The sequence below is a fragment of the Aethalodelphis obliquidens genome, unplaced genomic scaffold (assembly GCF_003676395.1).
Source record: "Aethalodelphis obliquidens isolate GAN/ISIS:26980383/991018 unplaced genomic scaffold, ASM367639v1 scaffold25, whole genome shotgun sequence".
NCBI lineage: Eukaryota > Metazoa > Chordata > Mammalia > Artiodactyla > Delphinidae > Aethalodelphis > Aethalodelphis obliquidens.
In genome coordinates, this window is record NW_020837969.1 from 17,676,217 (window position 1) to 17,689,317 (window position 13,101).

Below are 13,101 nucleotides of genomic sequence, written 5' to 3' on the forward strand. Positions count from 1 at the left end.
TGATTTTCTAAATTCCTTATTTCACATGAAGTTACTGCATATATAAATATAAGGTGAAGAGGGACTTCATTCTTTTGGATATATTTTATTTCTTAAGCTATAGGTTGATGTTTTCATTATATTTTTAATATTTTTAGTATGTCTGAAATTTTTTAACTTAAAATTAAATTAAAATTAAATAATACTTGAAGCTATATGAAAATAATTACTTATTTTAGTTCTAGATGAACAGTTTACCTCTTAGGTTCTATTTAAGTGGGTAAAACGAGAAATTTTCTTGATTTCAAACACAAAGTTACAATCAACAATCAGATATATATCTCAATTGACATTTATTTGAACTATAATTATTAAGCAAATGTTTACATAGCATACCATTTTCCTGTTGATGTTACCATAAAATTATATTAAAGATTTTTAAAAATAATGGTTATGAATTCAAGTGATAATGATTATGATGACAATGACAGCTAGCAATGTTTATTAAGTGCTTACTGCATGTCAGGTATTACACTAAACATAACTGATATCATTCAATCCTTAAAAAACCTCATAAGGCTGCTATTTTTACTTTTATAAATGAAAAAACAAAAGATTAAATAACTTACTCAGGTTCTCAAAGCTCATAAATGAATGCCAAGGTCTAAACACAAGTCAAATTTCAATATGCTATTTTGATATGTATATGATTTAATATTCAGTCTATGAAGCATATTTTCTTTTTTGAGGTAAATATTTCTTTTTAAAACCCTACAGTTTTAAAAAAGTTTTTACAACTATCTTGATCTTTAGTTACCATTCTTAATTATGTCTTAAAAGTGCTGGTTAGAAATTAACTGATATTAATTTGTGGTTGTTAAATATCCTGTGTTTATACTGGAAACCAGTTTTTCCCCTGCAAGTGATAGTTTTGGAATATCTATCAAAAGAATCACAGCTAAAATTATTTCCAGAAAGCAAAAATCCAACAGTAGGCTTCCAGTGAATACATTACGAAGATAAAAATAAAGAAAATAATGAATTAAAAAATTTCAAATTATGAAATTTTAAACCAGTAAGCATTACTTAAAGGATAACTTCTCAAATATGTTTGACAACAGTTACAGAATTTGATGCAAAAGTACCATTTGATATTGTAAGAGATATATTAATAGTTTTATCAAATCCATACCAAAAATAAATATAAAAATCCACACTGTACAAAAACAATTAAACAAAATGTATGGAACACATATATACCTACTTATGTATAAGTCTTTTCTATGTACAAAGTCCCTACACTCAGGAAACGTACAATATTATAGGAGGACAAAAAATACAGAAACAACCAATTCCAAGGCAGAATATGTTTATCTGGCACATGGTAAGTACTCAATAAATATTTCTTGAAGGAAGTGGGAGGGAGGGGGGGAGGGAACGGGAACCAAAAAAGCATAGAGAGATACAATTCTTACCACAGACTTCAAATTCTCCAAAAAAAGAGCCCTACTTAACTTCTAGCCTTTTGTATCGCTACTGTCACCTTTATTCTCACACTATGCCACCTCCCTAGGCAATCTCATCCATACACACTGCATTAATTACCAATCATGTACAGATGAATCCCAAACACATACCTCTTCCCAGCCTTCCCCCCGATCTCCAATGGAAATAATCCAAAGCATCAAAAATTAATTCATTAAAAGCTAATGTGTGAAGTAGCCAATTTGTCAAATTACCGAAGATTGAATTTTTTGAACTTTTATACATTTTTCTTTCACCTCAGTTACCTTTTTTGTTGTTGAGAATGTTTAAGATCTGTTCTCTTAGCAAGTTTTAATTATACAATGCTGTACAATATTATCAACTACAGTAACCATGCTTCCATTAGTCCTTGAGGATTTAAGTTTGGTTTTGCCATAACTCTATCTCTGAAGAAGAGATGGCTGTAATTGTTTTAACCTAACTTAAGGCATTCATTTGACAGTTTCAAGCAGATTATCAAACAACTAATTATTTGGTACGATGATTTTCAGTGAATTGAAATCAATGATCAAGAGCTAGATCCTACTGCCTCCTTGATATCTCCTCTCTTACAAATCTGAGGCATTTAACTACATCATGTCCAAAACTGAAGTTGTGATTTTTCCCTTTAACGCCAGTCCCTACTGCCATCCATCCAGTTAAGCCAACCAGAAATCCTTAGTACTCACTACTCCATCATTACCATTGCCACCATTGTTAGAAGCTTCTGATGCTTGGACAAGAGTCTCCTCTCTGATCTGCTCATGGCCACTCTGGACCTCTGTAATCTGTCTCCACCCTGAGATCTTTCAAAACACAATATAATCATAGCAGGCACCTGTTGAAAACAAGACAACAGGCCCAAAATGGAGTTGCCTATGCTAAGCCCCATGTCACCCAACTGAGACTTAATTACAGTGTCAGTTATCTCCCACATGGAATCTTAAACCAGTCATCAGGAATCACCTGATCAGCAGCAGTTAGGTCATCTGTCTGACAGACCCCTACCATCTCCTGAAGGCAAGTGACCTCACAATAACCAACCTGCTTTTTCTGGCCTAATATAACTTACTTGTTCCTGCTTCCTTCTGCCTATAAAAGGCCTTTCATTTTGTACAGCTCCTCAGAGCCCCTTTATATTTGCTAGATTGGATGCTGCTCAATTCATTAATCGTTGAATAAAGCCAATAAGATCTTGAAAATTTACTTAGTTGAATTTGGTTTTTTGGGTTTTTTTTTTTGCAGTACGCGGGCCTCTCACTGTTGTGGCCTCTCCCGTTGCGGAGCACAGGCTCCGGACGCGCAGGCTCAGCGGCCATGGCTCACGGGCCCAGCCGCTCCGCGGCATGTGGGATCTTCCCGGACCGGGGCACGAACCTGTGTTCCCTGCATCGGCAGGTGGACTCTCAACCACTGCGCCACCAGGGAAGCCCTGAATTTGGTTTTTTAATACACCAAATTCTCCTGCAGCTTAAACCACTACCACAGTTTTCCATTACTTTTAGGATAAAAACAAAAATGTTTAATATCAGCTTACAGACTCTGAATGATTTGGCCCTACCCATATTCCACATACCATATTCCTCCTTGCTCTTTGCACTTATAGCCACCCAGATCTTTATTCCACTCCTCAAATGTATCACACTCCTTCTTGTCATGGCACCTCAGCACACGCTGTTTCTTCTGCTGAAATTCTCCACTCCCGATTTCCCATTTACCTAGCTAGCTCTTATGATTTCATATTTCATGGTGATATTTATTTCCCCAAGGAAGATTTCTCTGAGCTACCTGACTAGGTCACTTCTCAAAAATACACTCTCATAGAATCAAGAAACATTCTTTCATGGCACTGAGTTATAATTTGTTGTTTATATGTAAATTTTGTTGATCAGTGTTGGCTTCCTCCACCAGACTGCAAGCACCATGAGGGTGGAGAACATTTACCTTTCGTTCCCCTCACCACTGTATCTCCAGTGCCTAGTGCAGTGCCTGCCATTTGATAGTTGTCCTTGACTACATGTCATTTAATATTCTGTGAGATGAAATGGGAAGGATGCATAAAAGCACTTCTGCTGCCTTCCAAAGTACTATGGTTGTCTTGAGAAAAAATACTCTGTGATTATTTTTTGAGTTGTGAACTGAACTAGTTCCTTTTTTTCATGGAACCCAATTTTTACTTGAAAGAATAACTGACAAATTATGGTTATTTAGACCTGGGTATTTGGCAGACATTTTTGTACAAATGAACAAAGTTGCTTCTTGCTTAAAGAAAACTGACAGTATTTGTTGTTAATGATAACATTTGAGATTTCAAGTAAAAATCAGAATATTGGAAAACTTGTGTACACCACGAATTTGACAGCTTTCCAATAAGTAAAAACTTTTCTGATGAGATTATGACAATATTAGTGAATGTGATTTTTAAAAAATATTGTATAATGAAATATGTCAACATTTGGAAAATCTGCATAATTTAATAAACCAACATTTTCCAGTTGATGTTACAAGATTATATAAGGGAAAAAGATCCATTCAAAGTGCAATGTAGGCCAATGTATTTTAACAAAACAGATAAAAAAGTTTCAAAGTCCACATTGCAGCTAAACTTTAAGAAACTACCATTAGCCAAGTATTGATACAGTACCGAAGAAGAATATCTACAGTTATCTAAAAGGCTACTGAAATACTCTTCCCTTTTCCTACTTCTATATTTGTGAGGCAGATTTTGTTCAGATACTTCCTGAAAAACAATACATTGCAACAAACTGAACACAAAAGCAGATATGAGAATCCAGATGGCTTCTGTTAAGTCAGACATTAAAGTAACTCTGCAAGAATGTACATAATGCCCCCAAATTTGAGAACCACTGCTCGAACACATGGAAAGGTGAAAAACGATTAACTTATATTTACACTGCAGGAGCCATGACATATTCAGAAGAGATATGGGAAGAATTTTTGTCCAGGTCTAACTGGAGCTAGCCCTCTGAGTTATTCTGTTTAGACTGGATATACGAACTGACTTGGCAGAGTAAGAACCTATTATAAAGAGTAAGGCAGTGTTTAGTTGGATGTACTGAGAAAGAGAAAACAACAGAAATTTCTGAAAACAGAAAAGATACCAGTAGGAGTTGATAAGAAATATTAGTCTGGTAACATTGTAGAGCATAGTATCTTTTGAAACACCACATTGCTTGCTTAGTTGTTCTGAAAACTTATACTGCTCCACATTTTTACAAACTAGAGACAAGAGAAAAATCTTATAAAATTATTGAGATAACTGAAGAAATATACTTACATTTGGGCTCATCTGTTGTAACAGCCAAAATAAAATCATATGGAGTCATGAATAACTGCCCTTCACATTCTACAGAAGCAAACAAACGAAATCGCCTTTCCCGAGATGTTGCATAGAGATCTAGGTCTTCAATGTCTGTTCTGCCAACAGCAACCTAAAGTAAAGAAAGCAAGTAAGTCTGGACTGTGTGAAGTAACACCTCCTTTTAGATGATAAATGTTTTCAATTATGTTGATAGTGAATTAACAGAACAAATGAAAAAGTGTGAAAATATTGTCTTCTGGAGAACTTAATCATATTATAAATAATTACCCACATGAATAAAATGAACTAATGTTCAAAAGATCCCACAATGAATATCATTAAGGTTCTGAAGACTTTACACTGGCACTTTGAAGGACCTGCGATTTATTTCTTCAGTTTCAGAGAACATTAAATTTCTGACCTAGTAGTTTCTTCAGAAGGAACACCAACACTTGCTGAATGCCTACTATGTACTCTCTATATAGGCTTATTTATTTAATCTGAACTCTTTTCATTGTAGTCTATTAATTTTCTAAAAGAAGAAAGGTAAAGTGTGATAGGCTGTTCATGGTGACCACTAAGGAAACCACTTAGTGGTAGAGCTTAGATTCGAACTGAAGTTGCTAAGTCTACATCACTACGGTAGAGTTACCACCAATGTTCACTCTGAATTCTACCTAAGGTTAAGATGAGCAGAATCAAGAGTGTGTGTATATGGGGGGAAGGGGATCTCCTTTTGTCTTACTTAAAGATCTTTCCTTGTAGATAAATAATTTCTCACTATTATTTATTTTCTCTCTGAACAATTTTTTTAATAAAATGATTTTTTCCTGATTCCAAAAGCGATGCATAGTTACTATATATAATTTAGAAGATAGAATTTAAAATTTTATAGACATAACTGTTTTTGTTTTCTTTTTTGGCAAAAAATGGGGGTTATACTATGCTGTTCAGTAATCTGATCCTTTTTACTTATTAACACATTTTTGACCAGAGACATATTATGGCTACAAAATCCTCCAGTCAATAATGTGTTAATATATCATGTGTCATTTTTCCATGTCACTAGTCTAGTAGACCATTTTTAGTAACTATATAATATTTAATAGTAAATGTTTGTAGCTTAACACAATTAATGAATTCTAACTGGTTGACTATTTAGTTAATTCATAGTACTTTACTATTATAAAACAATGTTATAACGACCAGCCTTGAAAATATTTAAATATATCTACAAATAGTTCCTTGGGGTAAACTCCTAGGAGTAGACTTGATTGGTCAAACAAAATCATTTCATACATATTATCAAAATGCCTCCAGGGAGTTTATAGCAAAAGTTACAACTGTTACTATTTTGAAAGAACTTATGATTATCTACCTAGAAAATCCAAGAAAAAAGTTATTAAGATTAATGAAGGAATTTAGCAATTTCCTACCTGTGCCTGAGACCTTCTCCCGATCCTTTAGTAGCTCCCCTGGAACTACAGCACGTGCTAAGCTCCCCACTCCAGTGCTTGGTATTAAGCTGCTATTTACCAGGTCTCCCTGATGCCTCATTCTAGACTCTCTCTGCTATAGAGATCCACTAGTTATCAATAAATTCAGTGGTTGCCTACTGCTAGAACTTCATGAAACCAACTAAGCTAATCCTAACCAAAGTCTAGTCATAGCCTGTTGATAAAAACAAGAATGAGTCAAACTTCACTCTATGCCTGGAATGAGCTCCGGGAACTGTACTGGTCTCTGAGCAATGGCCAGCTCCAGGAATATTTTAGACCAACTTCCGTTTCCTGTTCAGCTTTTCAGTTTCTCTGGAGGTGAGCCCTGATACCTTTGCAGCTATTGCCAAGGAGATGAATCTTTGCTCCATATCAAGTGGTCAGCGGGATTCTTTTAGTCAGACTCTTAGGAAAGCGACCTGCAAGAAAACTTCTGCTGCCACACCCTCTCTACTATATGAGATGCTACTCCAAATCAATCCTACTTAATCACATCCCTTGTATTAACGCATCTTAGACTTTGACAATACACCTTCCCTGAGAGTTAACCCTGTACCTTGGATAAATCCTAGCTATTTCCATTATATATCCTACTATTCTGTCGCTGTACTCTTTCCTCCCCATTCATACTGTGTTGCAGTTACCTGTCTACATATGATTAACATAGTGCATGGCATATCTAAGGGGCTTGGTAAATGTTTATTGCGTGAATGAATGAATGCTTATGGATGAAAAGATAATTGGGAACGGGATAATAAATAGCCAAAGGGATACTGAGTGTGGGTCAGATGGCAGTGAAGGACAACCAGAAGACAGGCTTCTGATTCCAAGCTGGGAATCTAGACTGAGATAATAAAAGAGAACCTAAAGCTTTAGTGAGAAAGGTACCACATTAAAACTTAGGTGTATCCATCTTTTCAAAGTTGTTCAAACATACCATCTTCATAACTAATGTTGGTAATTGTTTAAGATATCTATTGCAATAAGAAGGCTTATGGGATTTATTTTTAATTTTGACTGTTTTTTATTTTAATAGAGTAAAAATTCCGGTAACATGAATCTCTTCTTAAGTGCAGATTCAGGCAAAAGTATTAATAACTTCTGGTTTAAGTCTTGAAATTTGGAGCACTCAATTCTCAGGCACTCCTGCCAAGTGACTGCAACATATAAAAATTGGGTAATTCAAGTTTTTCTTTTTTTTCATATTTAGATTTTAAAACAGGGTTCCACGTACTTAACTTTTTAAAGTAATTACTGATACTAGGTATATATTACTTCTGTTGCCTTCTTTCAGTTATACATTACCAATTTTCTCCTACAATAAAGATTAATTTTTGCTTCTATGATATCTTTCCAAAAAGGACAGTAAAATTCACAAATTCTACCTTTTGACTACAGGAATAACAACAACAACAACAAAAATGGACAGTATAGGGCTTCCCTGCTGGCGCAGTGGTTGAGGGTCCGCCTGCCGATGCAGAGGACATGGGTTCGTGCCCCGGTCCGGGAGGATCCTGCGTATCGCGGAACGGCTGGGCCTGTGAGCCATGGCCGCTGAGCCTGCGCATCCGGGGCCTGTGCTCCGCAACGGGAGAGGCCACAACAGTGAGAGGCCCGCGTACAGAAAAAAAAAAAAAAAAAGGACAGTATAACTGATGAGAATTTTATCAGTATATGAATTAGGGAAGGCCAGAAAGAGAAGAATATAGGTTTTCACATTTAACTGAATACTGGGAGTTACAACATAGAGGAAGGTGCTTGGTTATCATTAGAGAAAAAACAAACATAAATATAATTTGAAAGAGATTCAAATTTGGTAGATTACACTTTTTGCTACGTGGAGGACTGACTGCAAGAGAGGGCAGCAGTGGAGGGGCAAGAAGCCAGCACAGGAAAGGTGCAGAAGATGTAGCATACGATTTATTTGGCAAAATCCTGAACCAAGTACAAGACCCAGGCTGGGGACCTTAGCCAAGAATATAAGTGATACACAGGGGTTCAAGCAGCAGGCAAATTCGCTGAAGTCCACTATTCAAAATTAGAATTTTAAATTTTAATTTCTAAGAACTTCGTTTCTTTCATTAATAAAGAACAATTCATTGTGAAAATAAAGTATCATCAAACTTCAAATAATGAAACTACAGCATGTGTGATTTTCACAAATATTACATTTTTTTAATTTTTAAATTTTATTTTATTTACTTTTTTATACAGCAGGTTCTTCTAAGTCATCAATTTTATACACATCAGTGTATACATGTCAATCCCAATCTCCCAATTCATCACACCACTACCACTACCCACCCCCGCGGCTTTCCCCCCTGGTGTCCATACGTTTGTTCTCTACATCTGTGTTTCAATTTCTGCCCTGCAAACCGGTTCATCTGTACCATTTTTCTAGGTTCCACATATATGCGTTAATACACGATATTTGTTTTTCTTTTTCTGACTTACTTCACTATATATGACAGTCTCTAGATCCACCCACGTCTCATCAAATGACCCAATTTTGTTCCTTTTTATGGCTGAGTAATATTCCATTTTATACATGTAACACATCTTCTTTATCCATTCATCTGTCGATGGGCATTTAGGTTGCTTCCATGACCTGGCTATTGTAAATAGTGCTGCAATGAACATTGGAGTGCATGTGTCTTTTTGAATTATGGTTTTCTCTGGATATATGCCCAGTAGTGGGATTGCTGGATCATATGGTAATTCTATTTTTAGTTTTTTATGGAACCTCCATACCGTTCTCCATAGCGGCTGTATCAATTTACATTCCCACCAACAGTGCAAGAGGGTTCCCTTTTCTCCACACCCTCTCCAGCATTTGTTGTTTGTAAATTTTCTGATGATGCCCATTCTAACTGATGTGAGGTGATACCTCATTGTAGTTTTGATTTACATTTCTCTAATAATTAGTGATGCTGAACAGCTTCTCATGTGCTTCCTGGACATCTGTATGTCTTCTTTGGAGAAATGTCTATTTAGGTCTTCTGCCCATATTTGGATTGGGTTGTTTGTTTTTTTCATATTGAGCTGCATGAGCTGTTTATATATTTTGGAGATTAACCCTTTGTCCGTTGATTCGTTTGCAAATATTTTCTCCCATTCTGAGGGCTGTCTATTCATCTTGTTTACGATTTCCTTTCCTCTGCAAAAGCTTTTAAGTTTCATTAGGTCCCATTTGTTTATTTTTGTTTTTATTTCCATTACTCTAGGAGGTGGATCAAAAAAGATCTTGCTGTGATTTATGTCAAAGAGTGTTCTTCCTATGTTTTTCTCTAAGAGTTTTATAGTGCCCGGTCTTACATGTAGGTCTGTAATCCATTTTGAGTTTATTTTTCTGTATGGTGTTAGGGAGTGTTCTACATTCATTCTTTTATATGTAGTTGTCCAGTTTTCCAGCACCACATACTGAAGAGACTGTCCTTTCTCCATTGTACATCCTTGCCTCCTTTGTCATAGATTAGTTGACCATAGGCGCGTGGGTTTATCTCTGGGCCTTCTGTCTTGTTCCATTGATCTATGTTTCTGTTCTTGTGCCAGTACCATATTGTCTTGATTACTGTACCTTTGTAGTATAGTCTGAAGTCAGGGAGTCTGATTCCTCCAGCTCTGCTTTTTTTCCCTGAAGACTCCTTTGGCTATCCGAGGTCTTTTGTGTCTCCATACAAATTTTAAGATTTTTTTGTTCTATTTCTGTAATTTGCAATTTGATAGGGATTGCATTGAATCTGTAGATTGCTTTGGGTAGTATAGTCATTTTCACAATATTGATTCTTCGAATCCAAGAACATGGTATATCTCCCCATCTGTTGGTACCATCTTTAATTTCTTTCACCAGTTCTTATAGTTTTCTGCATACAGGTCTTTTGTCTCCCTAGGTAGGTTTAATCCTAGGTATTTTATTCTTTTTGTTGCAATGGTAAATGGGACTGTTTCCTTAATTTCTCTTTCATATTTTTCATCATTGGTGTATAGGAATGCAAGAGATTTCAGTGCATTAATTTTGTATCCTGCAACTTTACCAAATGCATTGATTAGCTCTAGTAGTTTTCTGGTGACATCTTTAGGATTCTCTATGTATATGTCATGTCATATGCAAACAGTAACAGTTTTACTTCTTCTCTTCCAATTTGTATTCCTTTTATTTCTTTTTCATCTCTGATTGCCATTGCTAGGACTTCCAAAACTATGTTGAATAACAGTGGTGAGAGTGGACATCCTTGTCTTGTTCCTGATCTTAGAGGAAATGCTTTCAGTTTTTCACCATTGCGAATGATGTTTGCTGTGGGTTTGTCATATATGGCCTTTATTATGTTGAAGTAGGTTCCCTCTATGCCCACTTTCTGGAGAGTTCTTATCATAAATGGGTGTTAAATTTTATCAAAAGCTTTTTCTGCATCTATTAAGATGATCATATGGTTTTTCTTCTTCAATTTGTTAATATGGTGTATCCCATTAATTGAGTTGTGCATATTGAAGAATCCTTGTATTCCTGGGATAAATCCCACTTTATTATGGTATGATCCTTTTAATGTGTTGTTGGACTCTGTTTCCTAGAATTCTGTTGAGGATTTTTGCATCTATATTCATCAGTGATATTGGTCTGTAATTTTCTTTTTTTGTAGTATCTTTGTCTGGTTTTGGTATCAGGGTGATGGTGGCCTCATAGAATGAGTTTGGGAGTGTCCCTTCCTCTGTAATTTTTTGGAAGAGTTTAAGAAGGATGGGTGTTAGCTATTCTCTAAATGTTTGATAGAATTCACCTGTGAAGCCATCTGGTCCTGGACGTTTGTTTGTTGGAAGATTTCTAATCACAGTTTCTATTTTATTACTTGTGATTGGTCTGTTCATATTTTCTATTTCTTCCTGGTTCAGTCTTGGAAGGTTATACCTTTCTAAGAATTTGTCCATTTCTTCCAGGTTGTCCATTTTATTGGCATAGAGTTGCTTGTAGTAGTGTCTTAGGATGCTTTGTATTTCTGCGGTGTCTGTTGTAACTTCTTTTTCATTTTTAATTTTATTGATTTGAGTCCTCTCCCTCTCTTTCTTGATGAGTGGCTAATGGTTTATCAATTTTTTTATCTTCTCTAAGAACCAGCTTTTAGTTTTATTGATCTTTGCTATTGTTTTCTTTGTTTGTATTTCATTTATTTCTGCTCTGATCTTTATGATTTCTCTCCTTCTGATAACTTTGGGTTCTGTTTCTTCTTGTTTCTCTAGTTCCTTTAGGTTTGAGATTTTTCTTGTTTGAGATTTTTCTTGTTTCTTGAGGTAGGCTTGTATAGCTATAAACTTCCCTCTTAGAACTGCTTTTGCTGCATCCCATACGTTTTGGATCATCGTGTTTTCATTGTCATTTGTCTCTAGGTATTTTTTGATTTCCTCTTAGATTTCTTCAGTGATCTCTTGGTTATTTAGTAACGTATTGTTTAGCCTCCATGTGTTTGTGTTTATTACATTATTTTCCCTGTAATTCATTTCTAATCTCATAGCATTGTGGTCAGAAAATATGCTTGATATGATTTCAATTTTCTTAAATTTACTGAGGCTTGATTTGTGACTCAAGATGTGACCTATCCTGGAGAATGTTCCATGCTCACTTGAGAATAAAGTGTAATCTGCTATTTTTGGGTGGAATGTCCTATATATATCAATTAAATCTATCTGGTCTATTGTGTTACTTAAAGCTTCTGTTTCCTTATTTATTTTCATTTTGGATGATCTGTCCATTGGTGTAAGTGAGGTGTTAAAGTCCCCCACTATTATTGTGTTACGGTCGATGTCCTCTTTTATAGCTGTTAGCAGTTGCCTTATGTATTGAGGTGCTCCTATGCTGGGTGCACAAATAATCGTTATATCTTCTTATCATTATGTAGTGTCCTTCCTTGTCTCTTGTAACATTATTTTAAAGTCTATTTTATCTGATATGAGTATTGCTACTCCAGATTTCTTTTGATTTCTATTTGCATGGAATATCTTTTTCCCCTCACTTTCAGTCTGTATGTGTCCCTATATCTGAAGTGGGTCTCTTGTAGACAGCATATATATGGGTCTTGTTTTTGTATCCATTCTGCAAGCCTGTGTCTTTTGGTTGGAGCATTTAATCCATTCATGTTTAAGGTAACTATCAATATGCATATTCCTATGACCATTTTCTGAATTGTTTTGGGTTTGTTTTTGTAGGTCCTTTTCTTCTCTTGTGTTTCCCACTTAAAGAAGCTCCTTTAGCATTTGTTGTAGAGCTGGTTTGGTGGTACTGAATTCTCTTCACTTTTGCTTTTCTATAAAGCTTTTGATTTCTCCATCGAATCTGAATGAGATCCTTGCTGGGTAGAGTAATCTTGGTTGTAGTTTCTTCCCTTTCATCACTTTAAGTATATCATGCCACTCCCTTCTGGCTTGTAGAGTTTCTGCTGAGAAATCAGCTGTTAACCTTATGGGAGTTCCCTTGTATGTTATTTGTCATTTTCCCTTGCTGCATTCAACAATTTTTCTTTGTCTTTAATTTTTGCCAAGTTGATTACCATGTGTCTCGGCATGTTTCTCCTTGGGTTTATCCTGTATGGGACTCTCTGTGCTTCCTGGACTTGGGTGGCTATTTCCTTTTCCACATTAGGGAAGTTTTTGACTATAATCTCTTCCAATATTTTCTCAGGTCGTTTCTCTGTCTCTTCTCCTTCTGGGACTCCTATAATGCAAATGTTGTTGCGTTTAATTTTGCCCCAGAGGTCTCTTAGGCTGTCTTCATTTCTTTTCGTTCTTTTT

At 35.7% G+C, this 13,101-nt stretch overlaps 1 protein-coding gene across 1 annotated transcript in view; it reads right to left on the reverse strand.

Moving 5' to 3' along the window:
- MICU3 (mitochondrial calcium uptake 3) overlaps nt 1–13,101 on the reverse strand; it is an 87,694-nt gene that overhangs the window by 53,087 nt on the left and 21,506 nt on the right. Inside the window, exon 2 of the mRNA XM_027122713.1 lies at nt 4,802–4,955. Coding sequence (XP_026978514.1) covers nt 4,802–4,955 — 154 coding nt within the window. The remainder of the gene's footprint in view (nt 1–4,801; nt 4,956–13,101) is intronic.